At 42.0% G+C, this 24,933-nt stretch overlaps 1 protein-coding gene across 3 annotated transcripts; it reads left to right on the top strand.

Annotated features, from left to right (window-relative positions):
* Nucleotides 1–826: 826 nt before the first annotated feature.
* LOC117186230 (peptidoglycan-recognition protein LE) lies at nucleotides 827–24,933 on the top strand. 3 transcript variants are annotated; one of them, XM_033386669.1, is made up of 5 exons: nucleotides 828–1,310; nucleotides 1,416–1,706; nucleotides 1,762–1,875; nucleotides 15,241–15,305; nucleotides 24,442–24,933. In XM_033386669.1, the coding sequence occupies exons 1-5, from the start codon at nucleotides 1,079–1,081 to the stop codon at nucleotides 24,799–24,801; spliced, it is 1,062 nt and encodes a 353-aa protein (XP_033242560.1). In that variant the 5' UTR covers nucleotides 828–1,078; the 3' UTR covers nucleotides 24,802–24,933. The 3 variants fall into 3 exon arrangements, with proteins under 3 accessions (XP_033242561.1, XP_033242560.1, XP_033242562.1); XM_033386670.1 differs by lacking the exon at nucleotides 1,416–1,706 and having other exon boundaries at nucleotides 827–1,310; XM_033386671.1 differs by lacking the exon at nucleotides 15,241–15,305 and having other exon boundaries at nucleotides 24,442–24,567.

Genomic DNA, 24,933 nt, shown 5'->3' on the forward strand with positions numbered 1-24,933 from the left:
AGCAGAGCAACACCGCAGGGCGGAGTCCTCTCGCCACGGACCTCTAACTGCCGCGTGATGGCGTATGCGGAAGATGTTGCTATAGCCTTCTCCGGTAAATTTCCGCAGTCGTGTGAGTGCATGACAAGTACTCTCACTAAGATGTCGAGATGGGCAGACAAATGCTGTGCTGTTACGTGCAAATATGTGATACTATGCGGGAAAATTCATTTTTTGTCAATGTTCCGATAACCGTTAGCACGAAAACGAAAAGTGTTGTTATCGTGAACTATTAATTCAGAGCCAAATTTCAGGTTGGGATAAAAAGGTTATTTATAAAAATATTGCCCTGGTAATGGTGTCAAATGTATGATAATACATCATTAAACCAAATATATATTATTTTCTTATCTTTTGCGATAAGGATTCGTTTCGTTGTATAAAAAGCCATTTACTTTTCGTTTCGACGAGGAAAATGTTTTCGTTTTAATAACTGAGAAATCTTGCGGCTTGTGAAAACGGGAGCATTAATTTATGTGACTTCAGTAGTATATCGGAAAACTTTTGTGAAAGTGAAAATCGGAGCCTGGCTAAATATGCCCATGGGGTTTTTGTACATGTTTATAAGAACGCATACACTGTATTTGATTTACCTCGAACTATATTATGCCAAATAAATATTCAGCATAAATGTCTTACGTTTTGTGTAAAACAGCTGTAAGCATTTAAATTATTAATTCAAAATTAATTAATTTCAGAGCAAAAGTACTTTCTAGAATACCATTATTATGGCAAATGTAATTTGCCGAATAAGTTTACGATACAAATATTTATCCATACACATCATGCAATTTTTAGTTACAGCCTGCTCACATAGGAATTCCTCTATCATCCATGTGCGACATTTAATTATTACATACCACATAATGGTGTACAGGGCCAGGTGGGCCCTTATCTTATCATACAAAACGGACACGGGTCGTCTGTCGAAACTTATCGAGGAAGCGTATATATTTGTAACACATAGCATAGTATTGATAAAATAAAAAGCAACGTCACTCGTGCATATTTAACAGACAAACAAGGAAAACTTAGAGCTATGTCCAACGTACCTATATCGACAGCGGTTAGGTCAATAAGTGAGGAACGAACTCGGGAATGGCTGGAAGCACAGACTGCTCCAGATGAGGATGAGGCAGAATCAATTGCCGAATCATCGGTGGTGGACAGCCTGGATTATGAATACAGCGAATACACCCAGGATGATGATGACGAAGACAACGAAAACGCAGGAGAGGAAATTAGTACGATGCCATTGGGCACTTCCATCAGTGAGTAGATTCTCAAATTAGCAACTATAATGATGGTTCGGCACATATGTACATATGTACGCACACTCGAAATATAATTATGTGACAAAAATCATCCAACTTCAGCGAACAAGCGTTCCAAAATCAGTGACACTCTACGAGACCTGATGAACTCTATCAACAGCATTCAAACTGTGGGAAATGTTAACATCAGTAATTCCACAAATGTGCATATTGGAAATGTGACCAACATCAATGGAAACATACAGATCATAGCCAACAGCTTGAGTCGAGCTCGACACGATCGTCGAAAAACTTCACTCACTGAGGTTCCAACTCCGGACATTGAACCAAATTTACTTAGCAAGGACGAATCGGAAGAGCGAGTTTGCTCCGATGTATTTATTAACAGTCAAAGTAGACTTTGTTTTCAAGTTCCACACTTCAGCGTAGTTACATATATCATTTTCAGAGTTCAAAATACCAAAGGAGCTGTGTTCCATTATTCCCCGACATTCCTGGCTGGCCCAAAGCCCCATGGAGGAGCCAGAAGTACTACAGCGTCCCGTTAAATATGTGGTCATTTGTAAGTAATCAACGAGCTATCATAACCATTCATAGACATTTTCATCAACATTATTGAAAACAGTGCGTTACCCTGTTCCACGTTGCACAAATTATCATTGATTTCGCAGGAATATAATATTTTAAATATATATACATATCTGTCGGAGGCAGAGGGACAGGGGGCTCTCCTTCTTGCATTTTAATTAAGGCCTCGAGACGTGGCGTTGTCTCTCTCTCTTTTCAATTCTATGCAGAAATTGCCGAGCATATTATTGTACGAGCCTCTCTCAGCTCACACATTACCCGACACAGCATTGTCACAATCAATTGCTATCCTTCCGCAATTCCTTTTTGATCTCGCTTTCTCAAATACAACAGCACCACGGCTGGGACGACGCTCTCTCGCTCAGCAAAACTGCGAATTAAAGGCATAATAGAACACTACTACATAGTTTCTGTTCTTTCTTATTGCTATAAATTTCTCTTTACATCATTCTCATACATGTCCGACATATACATATATGTATATATATATTATATAGTATATAGGTTAGGTAGGTTAGGTTATGGCGGTGGCCGGGGAGGGGGGATAGAACTGAGGCAGTCGTTTACAGTCGCTGAGTTTGACGATATAGAGTCTACAGCTTCAATAGCTGCTTGGCTGCCCGAGAAGACACATACTAAATGCGTGTCTAGGGGTAGTTTGGAGACAATGGAAATGGCCTCTTTGATGGCCTCCACCTCCGCGAACACACTATCCACTAGTTATGCATAGCTCTGACATTCGTTGAACTCTACTGAGTCTGTTGAGACAAGTACTTTTATCTAGGGCTGGCCACCATACTACCACTCCATAGAGCATGATTGGTCGTATGATGGCGGTGTATAGCCATTTATAGCCCATTTTAGTCCGATTGCTTTCCTGCATATAGAGGGCCACTGTGGCCTGCTTTACTCTATCCTCTATGATCAGTTTCCGATCGAGCTTTCTTTCGAGGATTAGGCCAAGATACTTAGCATTCTCGCTAAGTCAGTGCCGGAACTTTGTACTTTACCGAAGAATTCTATAGAAACATCCTCCGCATACGCGACCACGCGGCAACCACCCCCTTCTATCTTCCGCAGCAGCTCGTTCACTGCGACATTCCATAGGAGGGGCGAGAGGACTCCGCCCTGCGGTGTACCTCTTCTGACAAATCTGGTGGACGTTGACGTCCCCAGTGATGCCTTAACCGTCCTGCATTATAGCATCTAATCTTCAAAACGAAAAACGACAAACCTATGGGTCTGAAATTCTTAAAGGGAGTGTGCAAGGGCTTGCCTGCCTTGGGAACAAAAACGATATTGATCTGAAGCTAGGTGTCAGGGATATACCCGTGGGAAAAGACTCCCTCCTAAATCACTTAGAGCCAATTAATGTCTTTTTGTCGAGCGTGAATCAGGGATGCCACCTGGTCTCGCAGACTTGTAGGGTTTAAAGCTATTGATCGCCCAGGTAATTTTCTCCTTGCTTAGCAGGTTCAGGATAGCATTTGAGGCAACAGGAGGAGGTGCGAAGTAGTTGGGTCTATTTTCATCGCAACCTGGGAAGTGGGTCTTAAGGAGAAGATTTGCGACTCATTGTTGGGCGTTGTCCAACACTGGTCGGCGTTCTTCGAGAGCTTCGGAGCTCCCCCAGTATCAGAGTCCACCATGCAGGTTTCTTCCGCCCTTGTTTTGCCAGAGGGGCAGGATTTATCGAGCGCCTCACTGCGAGCGTCGGTGAAAATTGTAACAAGATGAGCCGTGGCCTTCTTGGGAATTTCCTTCTTAGGTGGAGACTCATGGAGAACACGACAAAGATGGCGTCCCACCCCACAATTAGGACGATGTCCTTGGCCTCACAGTCTGCGATAAGCGCCCGGAGGGGAGCGTGTGTAGGGGGGACGGGTTGGTCGTGACTCATGTATACGGAGCAGATCCGCTGTAAGCGCTCCTGGCCTTCGAGGCTCACTGAGGTGTAGTCTTCATTGCTGAAATTTGGGAGCAAAAATAAGTGCAACCCTCTTTTTGCAAGAATGCAGGTGCGAATTTTACCTTCGGTTTCAGCTACGTATAGCTTATAGTCTGGAGTCCTCAGACCGGAGACCCTGTTTCCGAGGATCCAGGGCTCCTAAATGAGGACTAGGTCGGCTCCACCCTTGGCTAGGTGGAGCAGTAGAGCAGCGCATGCAGCCTTACAATGGTGGAGGTTTATCTGCAAGAGCGTCAGTGACATTTCTGAGGTTCACCTCCATAATTTTTTTTTTACAGGAATCCAGCTCCTCCCCGACATCGATGTAGCTAAGACTTCTGGCTTGTTCGCTCTCGTCGGAAACGTGGCCGTCCAAAAGGTCGTCCGACCCCACGGACGCCGCATCGGACGGCGGGTTGTCCTCCACATTCGAAGCCTCCCCCTTCGGGATCTCCGGCAGCGTCAGGTCTGGCTCGACCTCCGCTTGCCTGCACTTACAGTCGGACTTGTAGGGGGATATGGTGTTATCTTCTTGTAGCCATGGTCCACAACTACGTCCATTTGTGCGAGGCGCTCAAGGAACTCGTCATTCAGAACGAGGATGATCTGGCGCCCCTGCCTTGTGACATCCTCCGCCTTGGCCACCTTCCAATCGGCTGTAGGAAGGTTGCAGTAACCTGAGGCTCTCAAGCTCTGCAGGCTTTGCCGAGACCCATGCTCTGGCCCTACGTCTACTGGGGACATCTTCCCACTTCACGGCCTCTAGTTTGGCCCCTGGATATACCTCCTTGAGAGCAGCCATCGCATTCATGTAAAGGGCCGCAGAGCGACCACCTTAGCAGGCGATGGCTTTCACCTTACCTTGATACCACCCTGTGTCCTCACAATTGGGCGATGGTTCGCCATTCTTCTCCAGTTCCTGTAAGAATCTGTCCTGGAGCTCGTTCTAAACCTGTTGCCATTTCTCACGTGGGACATGGCCGTCCTTTTCGTCCCTGTTCAGGACGCCGTTTAGGGTCTTGCCCGTCGCCCCCTCAGCAAACGAGCGGTTCATGAGCTGCGTTTTGACAAGCTTGGCTTACTGTGCTGGGCTTGGCCTGGCTAAGTAGCGGGATCCTCCGCTGAGCGTTGCCGCTTATTAGGGGTCTTGGCTGCGCCCATTCCGGCTTTGGCTGGCTGGAAGTCCGGCAGGATATAGGCGGCCCATAGCCTCTGCTCGATCTCCTCGGCTAACGACCTGTAGTTGGGGTCCTTGTTGGCCAGTATGAAAGCAGCTCGTCGCCAGTCCTGGTACGACGGCTTTTCTCTTCGTGGTGCTAAGACGTGGACCGCCGGGGCTCCAATGGGTTATCCGGTCTTGGTGCGCTTACCAGCCGCGATTACGCTCTGCTTAGCAGCCACCCCGGTAACCGGTTCGCCCTTGGAGTCCCCCGACTTGAAAGGACCGTGAACCAACTGAATCTCGTTTCCCGTCTTCTTTGGACCTGGTTCCCCAGGCATTGATGTAAAGTGATGGTCTTGTCCCTCCGGTACTTTAGAAGTCGTACCGAGCTCCTTTGCGATGTTGTTGTTTTTTATATAAGAGTAATTTTCCATAGTTGTTCCCACGAGTAGGCGGGAATGGGTTGGTCACCCGAGGCACAGCCCGCTTGTCCCGGGAAACCTAATTTAAATAGAGGTCGGTAGGTAGTATGATTAGCATCATATATATATATATATATATATATATAGATATATATATATGGCCAATATTATATCTTTATATTATAAATATTATATTTAGAATAATGGAGTATTTAATATCTATATTCAGTAGCTGAACATTCGTCACATTTAAAATAGAGAAAAAATGGGAAAGCCGACTAGAAAAAAACGAGGGAGAACGTTGTGAGTTGCTGCGGACACCGCAACTCTACAGTTATACCTGATACTAAGTCAGTATGGCTCTCCTCCGGCAGACGCCGCTAATATTAAACGACACGACAAAGAGTGCGTGCGAGAGAGACAGAAAATCAGTTTGAGCGTGACGTCGGGCGCTGCGTAGCCACTGCAAATTGATTTGTTCCTATTGGCTATAAAAATGATCTGATCTGATCCAGATTCAGCAATCTGATAGATATGGTCATTATCTATGATTCTGCGTTTTTAGTTTTCTCGAATGTGCAATATTGTGGATGCAACAGATTTTCGTCCTTTGTGTGGGCGGAAGGGGGTGGGGCGAAATTTTGAGATACACGTTTTATAGTAAGATCTAACAGGAGTGCGGATAACAAATTTGATTACTCCAGCGTTAATAGTCTCTGAGATTTTTGAATATCCCCAGATTTTCGTCCTTTGCGGGGGCGGAAGGGTGTGTGGCGAAATTTTGAAACAAACTCGTCTCGGTCCGATATATTAGGAGTGTGGATACCAAATTTGGTTGCTCTAGCTTTTGCAGTCTCTGAGATCTAGGCGCTAATGTTTTACTCTAAGCAAAGCCGCCTATGCTACGTGTGTGTTAGAGAGAGACAGGGCGAGAAAAAATGAAATTGTTTTCTTGATGCTGGCTATAATAATAATACGATCCAATACAGATTCCGCAGTCTTAAAGATATGGTCATTCTCTACAATTCTACGTTTGGTTTTCTCATATCTTTAAAATTGTGGATGCCACAGATTTTCGTCCTTTGTGGGAGCGGAAGTGGGCGGGGCGAAGTTTTGAAATATTTTTGTAGCAGTGACATATCACAGAAGTCTGGATCCAAAACATCGTTGCTCTAGCTCTTATAGTCTTTGAGCACTAGGCGCTGAAGGGGACGGACAGACGGACAGACGGACGGACGGACAGACAGACAGGGCTCAATCGACTCGGCTATTGATGCTGATCAAGCATATATATACTTTATGGGGTCGGAAACGATTCCTTCTGGACGTTACACACATCCTTTTTTACCACAAATCTAATATACCCCAATACTCATTTTGAGTATCGGGTATAATAATAATAATGAAGACAAATATAATCTATATGGAGATAAAAACATATTCAATATTGACGGTGCTTTCTTCGAATGTTGTACTCCTCCGCCACAGAAAGAGCCGCCAATTCCGCGTAATATAAAATCATTATATTTGTGTTTTTTGTTTGTTTTGTATCTCTTTGAAACATTGTCATCTTCATGGTGGTTGCCCGGGCAGCGACGCCATCAACTACTGCTGATAGCCCGACATGTTCCATTGCCAACAAAATAATGGTGCGCTCAGGACCCATTTAGAGAATACCGACCCTAGCCGGAGAAAAACCTTTCATTAACTTTTTTAATTCAAATTTTGTATGGAAGCAAGCAGGAATGTGTTATTTTTGAGCGCACAAAGCACAGCGCTATTGAATAAATCCATTCTGCGGGGCAAAAATGCAGCCAACGTGTTTTTTATCTCCTTATAAATTAATAAAATAAGTACCGGGCTTTCAGCCAAAACGTTACGTTTTTCGGTGCTCACATTTTTGGTATCGATATGTTTGATTTTTTTCGCATAGGCCAGTAGTTGCTGTGGCGTCCTCTTGGAGGCATCTTCCAGTGATGCCAGCACTGGCGCGCCCAGGTACTTCCTCCTTGCCCTTAAGAGAGCAGGACAGTTGCAGATGAGATATTCCAGGGTTTCGGTTGCCCCAGGTTCGTCACATTTCCTACAACTGTCTCTGTTTGTGATGCCTAGCTTTGTTGCATGCGCCGCAGCCAGACAATGGCCCGTTAATATTGCCACTAATAATCTGCAGTCCTTCCGTGGTAGGTGCAGCAGGTAGTGGTCCTTGCACATGATTTTCGAGGTTCTGCAGGCGGTGGTACTCCTCCACCTACTTTCGGTTTGTGATCCGGCCTGCTTTTCTAGACCGCTTTGCAGCGTTCTAAGGGAGACAGGCACGTTTTCGGTTCTCGTATTCGCCAGCCCGACGCCTTCCTTAGCTAGTACGTCCGCCGTCTCGTTTCCTTTCATTGCCTGGTGGCTGGGAATCCAGTAGATCCGCAGTGACTTTGTCGTGCTTAGGGTAGCTAGTGCCTCCCTGCTCGCCAAGACACTTCTGGAACTGACCGCGGACGCCCGCATGGATCTTATCGCCGCTTGGCTATCGACGAATAGGTTGACTGCACCGTGTGCTCTTTCAGTGAGAAGAGCGACCTCTGCTGCTTTCCTGATGGCAAAAACCTCTGCCTGGAATATGCTGCAATGGTCCGGTAGCTTATATGACAGCCTTATCTCAGGGTCTGTACAGCTCCTACTCCTCCGTCCATCTTGGAGCCGTCCGTATATATATTGAGGTGCTCAGTTTGGTCTCTTCCGATTTTCCAGTCTTCAGGTCCCAAAGATGCGGTTGTTTTTACGTCGAGGCATATTTGGGGGGTCATGTAATCAGTTGATGTGGTCATTTCCCTTCCAATTGAACTATGCCCGTATCCTTGTGGCCACATATTTCCTGAAGCGATGAGGCGTTGTGCTGCCTCTAGTGCAGTCAGACGAGCGTGGATGTTTAGGGGTACGATTCCAAGTAGGGTTTCGAGTGCTTTTGTTGGGGTTGACCTCAGCGCCCCTGTAATACAGAGCAGAGCCTGTCGCTGAGTCCTTTCCATAAGCTTATGATACGTTTTCTTTCCAGTAGCTTGCCACCACACTAAGACTCCATACAGCAGAGTTGGTCGCACCACCGAGATGTAAATCCAATGCATCAGAGCCGGAGACAGGCCCCATGTGCTGCTGAGCATCTTCTTGGATGCGTAAAGCGCAATGGTGGCCTTCTTCACCCTTTCCAATACATTGGGTTTCCATGCCAGTTTACTATCCAGTACTGTGCCCAGGTATTTGACTTGTGTTTTTGGGGTTAGCCTAGTTTGATTGATCTTCGGGGGGGTCCATATCGGTACCTTGTACCTCTTGGTAAAGAGGATGAGGTCCTTCTTGTCCGCGTTGATACTGAGTCCTACTTCTTCCGCCCACTCGCGTATCTCCCTGAGTGTACGTTCCATTAAGGAGCTGAGGGTCGATAGACATATACCAGTAATAAGTATGCTTATGTCGTCCGCATAAGCTGTTATTATTGGGGCCTTCCTTTCGTATCTCTTAATGAGGTCGTCGACCACCAGATTCCACAGGAGGGGCGACAGGACTCCACCCTGGGGTGTGCCTCTTTCACCATGGAAGCGGTGCCCCACTCTGATTGCACCCGTCTGCAACCTAGGAGGTTCCTTATCCACAGGTTGATTGCTGGGTGTGTATTAGTCGCTACCAGGCAATTTGTTATTGCTTTCGTAGCCACGTTGTTAAATGCTCCGGAGATGTACACGAATACTCCCAGTGCATACTTTTTATTTTGAAGGGCTTTCTCAATGGTAGTAGTTTCTCGGTAGTAGCTACCGAGTGTAGTGCGGTCTCCACCGTTTTCCCTTTAGTATAGGCATGCTGATTGGTTGACATCAGTCCCCCTACCTCATTCCTGATGTGTAAGTCCAGCAGCTTTTCTAGTGTTTTTAATATAAAGGAGGCAAGGCTTATCGGTCTATAGTCCTTGGGACTCGCATGGCTGCACTTTCCTGCCTTTGCACTTTCAAGTCCTGGTGCAGTCACTGCAGTCAAGTCCAGTGGATTCGCTTAGTGGGGGTTTCGTGGATTCGCTGGGGGGTGTTGATCCTCGGTTGCTAGGTCCTGGTGCTCTTTGGCATCAGCGACCTCGGTGCAACCAGGGAAATGTTCCTCCATTAGTGCTGTTAGGGCTTCATCACTGCCCTCTGTCCACTGTCCGTCATCTAGCTTTAATTGGCTTTGTATGGTAGGCTGCCTAGAGATCAGCTTCCGTAGCCGTGCGGTTTCTGGTACTTTCTCGATGTTGGAGCAGAAGGTCCTCCACGAGTTCCGTTGTGCTTTGCGTATTTCCTTCTTGTAGCTCCTGAGTAGGAGTCTGTATTCCTCATAGACGATACCTTCGTTCGCTTGTTTGGCGATCTTAAAGAATGCCTTGAGGTTGTCCCTTTGAAGAGAGAGATTCTGGCTCCACCAGAGTGGCTTGGACCTCTTCTTCGTCCTCGAGGGTTTGCACGATGTGTGGTAGGCGTCCAGTAACGCGTTGGATAGGGTCTCTAGAGACCTGTCTATGTCCTCCGCGGATTTCACTGTGCCCGGACTCGCGAGCTTCGAAGTAACGGTCTTTTTAAACTTTTCCCAGTTTGTTATATTATATTGCTAATTGTCAAAAAATGAATTTGTTGCACCCACATTTTGAATTAAATATGGCGGGAAACAGCTGTCCTTACCCAGATGAACTGTTACGAATATGTTACAAGCCCAGTCTGTGCTGTTACGAACACATTTGTGCTGCTATGCGCAAAAATGTATGTCTTGCGTCAGATGTTTGCATGAATCCGAAAAATGTTTTTGTCGTGACCAAATTTTTCCGACCCAAATTTGAGGTCGGGTTAAGCTAAAATTATTTATTTATAAAGGCAAAATTGCCCTGGTAATGGTTTCAAGTTTATGTTAATGCATCAAAGGTCATCTATTTTTTCCTTTTGCAATTAAGATTCGTTTAGTTTTATAAAAAGCCGTTTAATTTTCATTTCGTCAAGGAAAATGTTTTCGTTTTTAAAACAGAAATCTTGCGGAATGTGAAAAAGAGACCACCAATTTATGTGATTTCAAAAGTAAATCAGAAAACTTTTGTGAAAGTAAAAACCGGAGCCTGGCTAAATATCCATAAATTGCCGTGATTGGATTCAATTTGTCTTCATTATTGCATTTTTCTATTCGGCTGGCACTTGATCGATTGCTTCTTTCCATTTTTATTGTGCCTGCCATGCCTATTGGTCATCGAAAGATAGAATATTTCTATACATCACTCGTGCACAGTATATAAGATCGGTTGCATTTCAGTATCATTATCGGTATTTTTCGCGGATCCGCGAAATATTTGATGGATCAAAAAAGAGGAATGATTTTTTTATCGTTTCCATACGAATAACATCTCTGATTTGGTCGACAAAATATTGTCAAGCTGACACTTAGCTTTAGACACACAAGAGAATAGGCAGCGGAGTCTGAATGAAATTATGACCTCGGAAGTTTTACAAACTTTACAGCAGCACAATGAAGCTAAGAGTACAGCAAAAAAAACAAAACATCTCCTATATATCTTTCTCCGTCTTCTCTTTCGTATCAAACATGGCGTTAAAGCGCTGAGCGCAAAAGAAGTCCCGAAAGAGAGGGAATCCATGACCTTGTATAATTTCATCATTACCGGAACAAGGCGGGCAGCGTATTCTAAACGAAAAGCACCAAAGACAGAACTTTTTCCGATGCAGTTAGTTGCCGTCGATTTTTTTTTTACTAATATAGATAGGGTAAAAATCTGGGGCATCCACAAATCTCAGAGACTATTAAGGCTAGACTAACCAAATTTGGTATCCTCACTCCTGTTAGATCTCACTATAAAACGTATATCTACAAATTTCGCGCCACCCCCTGTGGTATCCACAATATTGAAGATACGAGAAAACTAAAAACGCAAAATCATAGAGAATGACCGTATCTATGAGATTGCTGAATCTGAATCAGATCGGATCATTTTTATAGCCAAAAGGAACAAATTAATTTGCAGTTGCTACGCAGCGCCCGACGACATGTTCAGACACGTTTTCTGTCTCTCCCGCACGCACACATTGTTGACTATGTATCGGGTATAAATGTAGAGTTGCGGTCTCCGCAGCAACTCACGACGTTCCCCCTCGTTTTTCTTTTGCAATTCAGATACGTTTTGTTGTAAAAATCCCATTCCTTTTAATTTCGACGATCACCAAAGGAGCACCATTTTTTAGCGTTTTCAAGAGTAAATCAGAAAATTTGTTGCGAATGTACTTCAAAGTTAAAAAATACGATATTTGGCCTATGGTACCTATGCCAGCTATACTATATATCGCTCTGATCGGATTGAGTTTTTTCCTGATTTAGAATATTAAAATTTCAGCTCGACTTGTTAATATTTAAGCCAACAATAAATAGTTAACATTCAACTTTTCAGACTAATGTGCAATTACACATGCAGAGTATTAAAATATAAAATTGCCACCCTCGTCTACCCCAACAAATGCATTCGGAATGGGAATGAAATTGGGAGTAGTTGATCAAATTAAAAAGGCCTGTTTTGATACAACTGTTTTCGGCTCTGGACAACTTAACGGCGCTACATTCCTCCTAAAGAAACTATTAGACAAAAGACTCTTATACCTCCCATGCAGACATCACACCAGTGAAATACATTTGCGGGCAGCATTTGAGTCATGTGCCGAAGCTACATCAGGTACAAACGTTGCACTCTTTGCCAGATTTAATGATTCCTGGAAGACTATTGAACAAATCAAGTTTAAGTTTGGTGTGACTCATGAGTACGTTGCACAGCATTTACATTAACTTCTGCTAAGTTGAATTGAGAAAACTTACACGCGTACTGATTACGTAGAATTGTTAGAGTTAACTCAACTTTTTTTTAGGATTGGTTACGAAAGGTCATTTTTCCGACTCCCTGAACCAATGCACCATCCTCGCTGGATGTATAAGGCGAGTTGACAACTCGAAAAGAAAAATACTTGCGCGACGTTTCTATTTTTATAGTGCGTTCTTACATAAATTATTGGTTTCGGTCAACATTAGCTGTTGAAGCTTTAAATCTGCACTTTCAATTTATATGCGAAATGTACAACTATAAAGAATTTGATCCGAAAATTGCAAACGTCGTTTTAAAAAGGACTTGCAGCCATTTGTGATGTTTATCTGATGAAAATATCGCACTTGCATTGTTTGACGATAAAGTTAATTTCATGCAGAAACGAGAAATGGCAAGGCAACTCTTGACACTTTGAGTTAACTACGATGATGTCGGAACTTCTACAGAACTCCAAATTTTTAAACAAAATTATTTTCTTTTTTTTCTTACAAAGAGACTATCTAATTTTGTGACACCCTTCCACCCTTCCAAAAAATTAACTTCTCTTAATAACCTCTTAGTACCCTATCAGAATGTTAGAAACTTACGTGGTAAGCTCAACATTCTCTTCCGGGTTAGTGTTGCATTTGCTTCCCAAATGATTTTGTTTACTGAAATCTGGTTAGTGCCGGACATTCTTAGTTCCGAGGTTTTGGCAGGTCGGTACACAACTTTTAGAAAAAACCGTTCGTCTCGACGTGCAGGAGGGGCTCTGATTGCAGTGGACTCTAACTTCACGTCGGAACACTTTACAGTCCAGGTTCAACAAGAACTGGAATTCCTGTGTGTAAAACTGATTCTTCCCGCTTTCGCTATATTCATTACATGCTCGTATATTCGACTTTCTTCGGAAAACTCAATTTATGAGCAGCACTAGTCCGCTTTAACCGCTGTTTCTTCCACGCTATCAGATAAAGATCATATGATGGTTCTTGGTGTCTTCAACTTGCCAGGAACTGTTTGGTCTTCGGTAAACGAGTCTAGTATCTTAGTGCCCATGTCACGACATGACTTTGTTGACGGCTTGCTTGACCTGTCCCTGTCTCAAGTCAATCATGTGAAAAATTCCTTGGGTCGATTGCTTGATCTGTGCTTTGTATTGGATCCGACCTTAGTGTTGTTAACCCGAGCCCTTCCGCTCACTATACCTGAAGACGTCTACCATCCTACTTTCGAAGTGTCCCTAGATAAAGGACCAACTGTATTGGATCGGTAGAGTAGGCTACCTGAACGTTTCCACTGCTTTCGAAAAGCCGAGTTTGCGAAGCTTAATAACCTCATTAGGGATTTTGATTGGTCCGCTTTATACTTGTGCACTGATTGCACATCTTGGCACATTTTTGATTCTTGTGTCTCGCTTTCTTGTCCGATTAGATCTGGAAAACCCCCTTGGTTTACCAAAGAGTTATGCAGTCTAAAGAACTTAAAATCAAGATTTTATAAAAAATTTTAATAAGTTGGTCCTACTTCTCAATCTCGCTATATAATAGCTCGGTCAAATTTTTCAGTTCTCCATGCTCAATGCTATAAGAACTACCTATCTCGATGCAAGATAAGTTTTACACAGGACCCAAAACAGTTTTACAGCTTAGTAAAAAGTACACCCATCCTCGCTATCATTTCGTAATACGACGGCAAATAATGATCAGGCAATTGCCGATCTTTTCGACCAATTTTTCCAAACAACCTATTCTGAGGAAAGCTACTATGGTCATCCGTACCCATACGGTTTACCGAGGTCGAACGGCATTTTCAGTCCCTTGTTAAATGAATTTTCTTTACTTCATGATCTTCGACTAGTTAAGCCGGTGTTTTCACCGGGTCCAGACGGGGTTCCAGGTTTTGTACTCAGGTACTGCGCCGAGGCTCTGTGTGGACCCTTGCTTAAACTATTCACCGTGTCCATTGATTCTTCTTGCTTCCCCAAGATCTGGAAGGAATCGTTTGTATTTCCTCTCCATAAAAAAGGTAGCAAGTCTGATGCAAAAAATTATAAAGGTATAGCAAAGTTATCCGCTATTCCTAAAATGTTTGAGAAGGTTTTAACTCCGCACTTGCAACATCTCTGCAGTATTATAAGTATATCTCCAACTCAGCATGGATTTATAAGGCGGCGATCAAGCACCACTAACTTCTTAGAATTTACCTCTTTTATTAAAGGATTTCAAGATAACTTAGAGACGGATGTTATTTACACCGACTTTAGTAAAGCATTCGACTCTGTAAACCATTCCCGTTTAGCACATAAACTTGACCTTTAAGGGTTTCCGTCCAACCTCCTGATATGGATTTCTAGCTATTAACATACTCTCGAGTACTTAAGTATGCGGATGTTAAACTCTGTGTCCATTATAAGGACATTTCATTTCATTCTCGCTTACAATCCGATCTCAATAACGTTCAGTCATGATGTTGTGCAAACTTGTTACACCTTAATACATCGAAGTGCAAAGTTATGCAAGTGTTATATTAGACGCCAAGCTTAAGTTTTCTGAACACATTTCTACCATGGTAAATAAAGCCATGGGCGTGCTTGGGTTTATAAAGAGGTGATCAAAGGAATTTGAAGACCCTTTCACAATTCCGGCCACTTGACGGTGCAGTAATTGCATCGCCGAATATAATACAGCCGAACGTGCTGTTAAACTTATGCGAGACTATAAGCAAACACTTACCAAAAAATTTATGAGTTTCTGAAGTTGCTAATCGTCGTAAAAGAATATGCTAATATTCTAATAATATAATAACAAAGCTGACGGTTTATGTATGTACTTATGTAGCTACTATAGTAAGGAAATAATTTACCTTCTATTGTAAATATATGTATAAACTTCGATACGCCGAAGATAGCTACCTTACTTGTTTTTACTTTAATATATTCCTAACAGTACACACGGCAACCGAGAGTTCCGAGAAGCGCGCCATAAATGTGCGACTTATCCGTGACATGCAGGTGAGTTCTAAGCAGAGATCACGAAAAAAACCTGAGTTTTAAAAATCAAAGTCGAATAAAGTGTCTTAAGTGTATGAAAAAAAAGAATTACAAATTATAACTAAAAATCATTTTGCAATTTTTAAATTAAAAATTATTTTCAATTTGTAGTATACAAATTTAAATTTAAAATTTAATTAAATTATATTTTGAACTGTTTCTACAAAACCAGCTATATATTTGTATATACATATGTACATATGTATCTCTGAGTTTTTTTTAAGGATTCAATAAAAAAGGCAATTCAGTTTTTACACGGTAGATTGATTCCTGAAAAAACCGTGTAAAAAAACCATGTTAAAAAACTGTTTAAAAAAGACATTGATCGTATGAAAAATTAAGTGATTGGTTCCTTGTCTCTACAACCTATTAAAATTAGGGAAAAAATTAAGAAACGTTGAAAAAACTAATTTGCGTATAAAAAAATGTCTTTACCAAACACGTCTGATTGCATTGATAGTTTACAAAATACTAACAAATTTCTATTGCAAAAATGTAATCCCCTTAAATTCACAAATATGGAATTCCCCTAAATTTTCGCTATCTACAATTGCTCTGACCAGTAAATTTGCTCGCATTTATATATACACAAAAAAAAGAGGGGAAACGTTGTGAGTTGCTGCTGCGACCGCATCTCCACTATTATACCCGATACTTAGTCAGTATGGCACTACCCCGGTTGACGGCGGAGACAGAAAATGATAATAATGTACGGAATTTTTTGAAAAATATATTTTTTTTAAATCTGATGTATTCTTTGATGACAGTACAAATATAATAATATTATTTCAATTTAAAATATGAATATTGCAAATAATTTTTCTTTATTATTCTGAGTCTGCTGGTCTATTCTAATCCACAAAAAATACAAAGACAATTAATTACATTCACAAATAAAAAAAGAATGAAGTTGAATCCAGGTGAATTTCAAAAGCTTCACTCCATGAAAAATATCGAAAGCCTAAATAGTATGTTGGTAATCGAATCCAACAAAAAAAAGTGAAGTTTTTTATATTTCAAATTTGACTTTTATTCACCGTTTCACCCACTGTGCGATGTTTCCCGCATAGTACGCCCCAGAGGAGGGGAGCGCTATTCCGAAAATTGTTGCATTGCCACCGTAAGTGGAGTTGTGCCCAGTATGGAATCAGTTCGTGAGAAAAAAGATCCCATTTTTCAGGACGATTCTGCACCTTGTCTTGTTGTTAAAAAGACTATAGGGGTATATTAGATTTGTGGGAGAAGTATATGTGTGTAACGCCCAGAAGGAAGCGTTTCCGACTATATAAAGTACATATATTCTTGATCCGCATCAATAGCCGAGTCGATGGAGCCATGTTTGTCTGTCCGTCCCTACGAGCACCTAGATCTTAGAGACTATGAGGGCCAAACAACCACATTCGGTATCCACGTTCCTGTTAGATCTTACTGTTACAAGTATATTTAAAAATTTCGCGCCCACAAAGGACGAAAATCTGTAGCATCTACAATTTTGATGATACGAGAAAATCATTATTATAGCAAGAAAAAATAAATAAATTTTCAGTTGCTACGCAAACCCAGCAACGCGCTTACTTATTCTATCTCTCTCACACTCTCTTCGTAGTACAATGTGTGAGCCTTCTGGCGGAGAGGAGCCATACTGACTTGAGTATCGGGTATAAATGTAGTGTCGCAGCCGTAGCAGCCACTCACAATGTTCCCCCTCGCTTAAATAAAAATGCAAATATCTTTTGAACAGGGAGGTGTCTATCAATATGTGATATATATTTGTGTTTTACGATTCATATTTACGCCTTTTATTATAAAAATCAGAAATTAATTTAAATATTGAGCGCTGTAGCGACATGCAATCTTTCCATCGCGACCATTAGATATGCTGCAAGTAATCGACGCATTGCCTGAAATATGATCAATAGAAGCTCAACCTGGTAACGTTAGGCTAAGAAAAAGGGCCGCCGTTCAAATGCGCTCGAAATAGCACATCCAGATCTTTAGGGCTCTCTGTAATTCAAAATAAAAGTGTATCAATACTCGTAGTCAAGGGCAATATGTGGACAAAAAGCTTCCTCAGCGCATCCAATCGACGAACTGAGTGTTCAGTGGTACGATAGTAGTTTTTCGTCCATTTCTTCAATAGACTAATATTGGGATGGAAAAGCTCGAGGTCCACCGCGAAGATTCTGCTTATGAGCATTGATGAAAAGTTGGTGGTGAATGCTGGATGCTTCCTAAGTAGGATGATTGGATGACAGCCAGCAAAAATCAACGAAGTGTTGATTTGCCAGGAACTGATCGCCTGCAGAGCGAGGTGATGATTGTTCGAAAACAAGAATATAGGAGAATGAGTAGTCGATTCCGAAGCTGGTTCCAACGGTATGGGGTGATCTCTGCCATTGTCCAACTTCTAATAAGATTCCTTTTAATCTGCCGGAGCTCCATCAAGCACAGCAGGCTCGTTTAGGTGCCTCAATTGGAATTATCTTTAGATGAAAGTCCAGTTGAGTTTCCTGAGAAGTCTTCCTGAGAGTGACAGCCAGATTCCGAGACATCTATGTCCACGTCACGGAGATGAATTTCTGTATCAACAGGCAGCATGCAAAGCAAACATGAGGCAGACTGGCAGCTGGTAACCAACAATATTAGCAATAATAACTCCCGCAGAAACCTCATAAGAAAGAAGCAGGTGAGGGAAATGACTAGCGATTTAACGTCGAACCGAAGCGTTCAGCGTCATGAAAAGATAAACAAAGTTATCCCAGTAAGTCCAACTCCTCGGACTCGCTGTGCAGGTTTTTAAATGTGCCCTGCAGTTTCTCGGTCTTCTATAGTATTAAAACGAGCAGCCTTCAACCTTTTCAATATTTTAAATATTGACGGTAGTTTCATTCTCCGAAAATTTGCCATGTTCTTAGCAACGGTCACTGCAATGTCCTTTCCATCATCCTTCTCCATAGCCACAACAGAGTTAGCAAACGTTTCTGGCGAGAATATGATCGCAAAGAGTACCACGCGAATCAAACGTTATTAGCGGAAGGTTGACCGAAAGGAGCAACACGCGTGATAGACGGAAAAGACTATGAACTGCAAGCTGACAGTAATGTGTGTTGTATTGTATATGCAAGCGCGATCGCGATACATCCTATATATCTTTTCCACTAGCTGTTGAATTTAAATTAATACGAAGTCACTGTTGTTTCGCTTTATATAGTTTATTGGGATATATTCTCCGAAAACGGTAAAAAGTACTTGTGTAATGAGGTATATAGAGTTCAATTCATATTTTTAAAATTTCAAGACCGAATATATGCATGTATGTGCATGACGATAGAAAGTAAGTCTGATTGCGACAAGAACAAATGAAGAGCAGCTGGAGACAAACTAAGACAGGCAGACCGAATTGCCCATGCCCTAATGCAAGCGAGAGAACGAAAGAGGAGAGCGCTAGAGCAGCATGGGGCTGCTGTTAAGCAACGCGAAAGATAAGATACCAGCAAAACGACAAGTTTTTGTTTCACGGCTGGCCCCTGACCTCACATCTAATGATGTAATTGCTTTTATTCAAAGCAAAATAAAAGCCGTGGGTTTAAAGGTGGAGAAATTTAACTTCTCTTATGCCAGGGAGATAGCCTCGTTTAAGATAAGCATCTCCCCAACTCAATTTGACACCATTTGCTCCGCCAAATTTTGGCCGGAGCATTTGGTGGTGAAGGAGTTTAAGGCTAAAAAGAAGAATAGGCCCCCCATATCCCTTCCAAATCTTTCCAGTGTGCCACCCTCAACCTCAACTTCCTCTTCCTCAACTTCCCGTCTTGCTTCCACCTTTCCAAAAAACTAACTTCTCTTTTAGTAACCTATCAGAATGTAGGAGGCTTGCGTAGTAAGCTCAGCATTCTTTTCCGGGATAGTGTTGCATTTGCTTCCCACGTTATTGTGTTTACTGAAACCTGGTTAAAGCCGGACATTCTTAGTTCCGAGGTTTTGGCAGGTCGGTACACAACTTTTAGAAAGGACCGTTCGTCTCGACGTGCAGGAGGGGTTCTAATTGCAGTGGACTCTTACTTCACGTCAGAACACTTCACAGTCCAAGTTCAACAGGAGCTGGAATTCCTGTGTGTAAAACTGATTCTTCCCGCTTTCGCTATATTCATTACTTGCTCGTATATCCCACCTTCTTCGGATATTTCAATTTATGAGCAGCACTTGTCCGCTTTAACCGCTGTTTCTTCCTCGCTATCTGATAAAGATCGTATGATAGTTCTTGGTGACTTCAACTTGCCAGGAACTGTTTGGTCTTCGGTAAACGAGTCTAGTATCTTAGTGCCCATGTCACGACATGACTTTGTTGACGGCTTGCTTGACCTGTCCCTGTCTCAAGTCAATCATGTGAAAAATTCCTTGGGTCGATTGCTTGATCTATGCTTTGTATCGGATCCGACCATAGTGTTGTTAACCCGAGCTCTTTCGCTCACTTTACCTGAAGACGCCTACCACCCTACTTTCGAGGTGTCGCTAGATATAGGACCAACTGTATTGGATCGGTCGAGTAGACTACCTGAACGTGTCCGCTGCTTTCGTAAAGCCGAGTTTGCGAAGCTTAATAACCTAATTAGGGATTTTGATTGGTCCGCTTTGTACTTGTGCACTGATGTCACAAAAGGCACAAACATTTTTTACAATGCTCTTGGCACATTTTTTGATTCTTGTGTTCCGCTTTCTTGTCCGATTAGATCTGGAAAACCCCCTTGGTTTACCAAAGAGCTATCCAGTCTAAAAAACTTAAAATCAAGACTTAATAAAAAATTTCAAGAAGCTCTCCTCTCCATTCGCGTTTATAATTCCTCTCCATAAAAAAGATAGCAAGTCTGATGCAAAAAATTATAGAGGTATAGCAAAGTTATCCGCTATTCCCAAATTGTTTGAGAAGGTTTTAACTCCGCACTTGCAACATCTCTGCAGTATTATAAGTATATCTCCAACTCAGCATGGATTTATAAGGCGGCGATCAGCCACCACGAACTTGTTAGAGTTTACCTCTTTCATTATTAAAGGCTTTCAAGGTAACTTACAGACGGATGTTATTTACACCGACTTTAGTAAAGCATTCGACTCTGTAAACCATTCCCGTTTAGCACATAAACTTGACCTTTTAGGGTTTCCGCCCAACCTCCTGAGATGGATTTCTAGCTATCTTTGTTCTAGGTCTCAAAGAGTCCTCTTCAAAAACTCCCTCTCTTTACCAGTAAAGGTTTCTTCGGGAGTACCACAGGGCAGCCATCTAGGCCCCTTACTCTTCACACTCTTTATTAATGACTTGCCTTCAGTATTAACATACTCTCGAGTACTTATGTATGCGGATGATGTTAAACTCTGTGTCCAGTACAAGGACATTTCATTTCATTCTCGCTTGCAATCCGATCTCAATAGCTTTCAGTCATGGTGTTGTGCAAACTTGTTTACACCTTAATGCCTCGAAATGCAAAGTTATGACATTTAATCGTTCTAGCCCTTTGTTGGCTCCCTACACCCTATTTGGTGGTTCTCTTGAGAGAATTACCCTGGTGGATGATCTGGGTGTTATGTTAGACCCCAAGTTAAAGTTTTCCGAACACATTTCTACCATGGTAAATAAGGCCATGGGCGTGCTTGGGTTTATAAAAAGGTGGTCAAAGGAATTTGACGACCCCTATATAACAAAGACTCTCTATACCTCGCTTGTTCGTCCGATCTTAGAATACGGCTCCTGTATATGGTGCCCTCAGTACAAAGTACACCAGGACCGTATAGAATCAGTACAGAAAAACTTTTTACTCTTTGCTCTGCGGGGCCTTAACTGGGATGCGGGTGTAAGACTCCCATCTTACTCTAGTAGACTACTATTAGTAAACCTCCCATCCTTAGTTAACCGTAGAAAAATGCTTGGTGTGATATTTATGCACAACTTGATCGGGGGTGACATAGACAGCCCTGATCTGTTGAGCCGCATAAACTTCACGATTCCTATCAGACTGACTAGAAATTTTATACCGTTGTTCCTTCCACTTTGTAGATCGAGTTATTCCTTGCATGAACCGTTTAGGGTCTTATGCTCGAATTATAATTCCCTCTACCATATTATATCCACCACTAATTCTCTTCCTCTTATTAAATAACTAATCCTTACACACCTTTCTATTAATTAGTAACTGTAGTGGTATTTGTACTTTGATTGCATGCTTAGTTTCTTAGTAAGTTTAGTACTAATTTTCCTCGAATGTTAGTCTAATAGCTATCTTTCTTGCATGTTCGCGTTTGGTTCGGCTACGCACCGCGCGTCATGCGGCAGCGCCCCTCGGTCGGTTGGGCGGGAGGAGGGCTGCGTTTTGCCTGGGATCCGCGCGTAACAGCCTTCTGCTGGTGTCACACGGGCCACTTGACGGTGCAGTAACTGCATCGCCTCTTGAAAGATGCAGTCATTGCATGTCAACGTCCAAATAATACTGTAAATGCAAAAACGAAAAAAGATCATATGGCGAAAAGCTTTCTCATATCTCTCATCATTCAGGCCTTTACAATCTATCGCACTTTCAATCTCCTATCGGCCTACACCGTCACATCTATTCGGGTGTAAAGATCTAAACTGGTCGTGCTAAGTTGCTAAGTTAAGTTGATGATGTAAAGTTCCCATGCTATTTATCAAGCTTAGCCTTGGCCGTTGTAGTTTTTTCCGCTTAATGCACGCAAAACTCAGGACCGACGGGCAGACAGACATGGCTCTATCGATTCGGCTATTGATACTGATCAAGAATATATATATTTTATGGGGTCGAAAACGCTTCCTTCTGGACGTTAAGCACATCCACTTTCCCCAAAAATCTAATATACCCCTATACTCATTTTAAGTATCGGATATAACAAGACTATTAAACTCCTAAATAATGAACTTTTGCTGTTTTAACATAAAAGTAATGCATTTTTTGTTATTAAAATAAATGCATAAAATAAAATTGGGGCAAAAGTATATGGGAATGGGTTTTTTTTTACTTTTCTATTCCCTCATCTTTTAGAAAAGAAAAAAAAAACCATTTAGAAACGAAAATAAAATTTTTTTTGGTGCTCATAGACTTAAGCCACAAGAACTACACCAAGAATTTAAACGAAAGCCAGGGAGAACGTTGTGAGTTGCTGCGGTGACCGCAACTCTACATTTATACCCGATACTTAGTCAGTATGGCTCTCCTCCGGCAGACGCCGCTAATATGAAACGACACGACAAAGAGTGCGTGCGAGAGAGAAAGAAAATCAGTCTGAGCTTGACGACGGGCGCTGCGTAGCCACTGCAAATAGATTTGTTCCTTTTGGCTATAAAAATGATCCGATCTGATCCAGATTCAGCAATCTCATAGATACGGTCATTCTCTATGATTGTGCGTTTTTAGTTTTCTCGAATCTGCAATATTGTGGATGCAACAGATTTTCGTCCTTTGTGGGGGCGGAAAGGGGTGTGGCGAAATTTTGACACAAAAATGTCAAGGTCCGATATCACAGGAGTGCGGATACCAAATTTGGTTGCTCTAGCTTTTATAGTCTCTGAGAACCTTGAACTCATATATTGCAATAGGCAAAACCGACCATTAAACCTGTGTGTTAGAGAGAGACAGGGCGAGAAAGAATGAATTTGTTTTCTTGATTCTGGCTATAATAATGATACGATGCAATTCAGATTCTGCAGTCTAGAAGATATTATCATTCTCTGAGATTCTGCGTTTTTGGTTTTCTCGTATCTTTGAAATTGTGGATGCCACAGATTTTCGCCCTTTGTGGGGGCGAATGTGGGCGGGGCAAAGTTTTGAAATACACTTGTAACAGTGACATATCACAGAAATCCGGATATAAAATTTCGTTGCTCTAGCTCTTATAGTCTTTGAGAACTATGCGCTAATAGGGACGGACAATCAATCGACTCGGCTATTAATGCTGATCAAGATTATATATACTGTATGGGGTGGGAAACGATTCCTTCTGGACGTTACACACATCCATTTTTGGTATTGGTATTTCATATTGAATCTACAAGACGTGCGCACTGTTGAGGGGTGATTTTCTTCCATTGTTCCTGTGAAATTCGGCACAAATATTTTTAATTGCTGGTTTTTTGGGCAACGACTTGGTTTAGAATTCCCCACAAGTTCTCTATACGGTTCAGGTCGGGACTCTGCGGTGGACATTGCAAAACATTGATTCCCTCTTGGTTAAGCCACGATTTGACTATCCTGCAGCATTGTATCGGGTCGTTGTCCTGTTGAAATATCCAGGCAAGTGGCAAATTATCGGTATATTCTCTAGATAAATTTCTACACAGAATGTCTCTACATTTCGGCGTTCATAATGCCTTGAATCTTCACCAGGGGACCTAAGCGCATTTCTGTCCATCAAGAATTATAAAAAGCGCCTTCAATTCGCCACAGAGCATATTCACAAAGGTCCCAATTTTGAAAAAATTTTTGTTTGGATCGAAAAATCCAAGTTTAATGTCTTTAGAAGTGATGGTAAACTATATGTACGACGTCCTCCCAACAAATAATTAAATCCAAAATACACAAAGACCGTTAAACATGGTTGCGCTTCGATCATCGCTGTTTCGCCGCATACTGGAGCTGTAAAATATAAAATTTTCTTGACTTTCGTTTAAATTCTTGGTTTAATTCTTGTGGCTTAAGTCTATGAGCACCACTATGTATGTAGATACAGACGTCCGATCCGCCCGATTCCTACAAATGATTGTCAAAGCCAGAAAAGAAAAGTATATGCAAATTTCGTTGAGATAGTTTTTAAACTCAAATAACAATTTAATTGAAACAAATGGACTTATAGCTATCAGATAATCTTTCCACTCAGTCGAAAGTGTGTGCAAACAGCCAAGCTGATGCCGGCTTAAAAAACTCAGATATAAATTTTGAAAGCTTCTTTAGTTCGGCTCCGCTTTCGGCAACACTTTTAGCTATGGTATGCACGAGCTCTTAGGCCTAAACATTGTTTTATCCATATATTTTTAACACTACGGATATTAGAGCAATTTAACGTTAAGTCACATTAAATAATTTGATCACATTTTCAGTGCTTTCACATCGAATCACGGAGATGGAATGACATTGCTTATAATTTTCTAATTGGTTGTGATGGCAACATCTACGAGGGACGCGGCTGGCGTACGGTTGGAGCGCACACACTGGGATACAACAAGATCGCACTGGGCATCAGTTTCATCGGTTGCTTCATGCGAGAATTACCCACGACGGATGCTTTGAACATGTGCCGCAATCTGTTGGCGCGCGGTGTTGAGGATGGCCACATTGCATCCGATTATCGACTTATCTGTCACTGCCAATGCAACTCAACGGAAAGTCCAGGCCGAAGGTTGTATGAGGAGATACAGGCCTGGCCACATTTCTATAATATTGAGAAGGAGGAACAGTAGTCTTCCTGAATATAAAGAGCTGTTATTGCTGCTCTTGCGATATTAATTCATAATTGATTGATTGATTGATTCGCACAAATATTCTAGGATTTTAATATTTTTTAGTTGAATAAAGATCAATATTGAAACTAA

This window comes from Drosophila miranda, chromosome XR (assembly GCF_003369915.1).
Source record: "Drosophila miranda strain MSH22 chromosome XR, D.miranda_PacBio2.1, whole genome shotgun sequence".
Classification (NCBI taxonomy): domain Eukaryota; kingdom Metazoa; phylum Arthropoda; class Insecta; order Diptera; family Drosophilidae; genus Drosophila; species Drosophila miranda.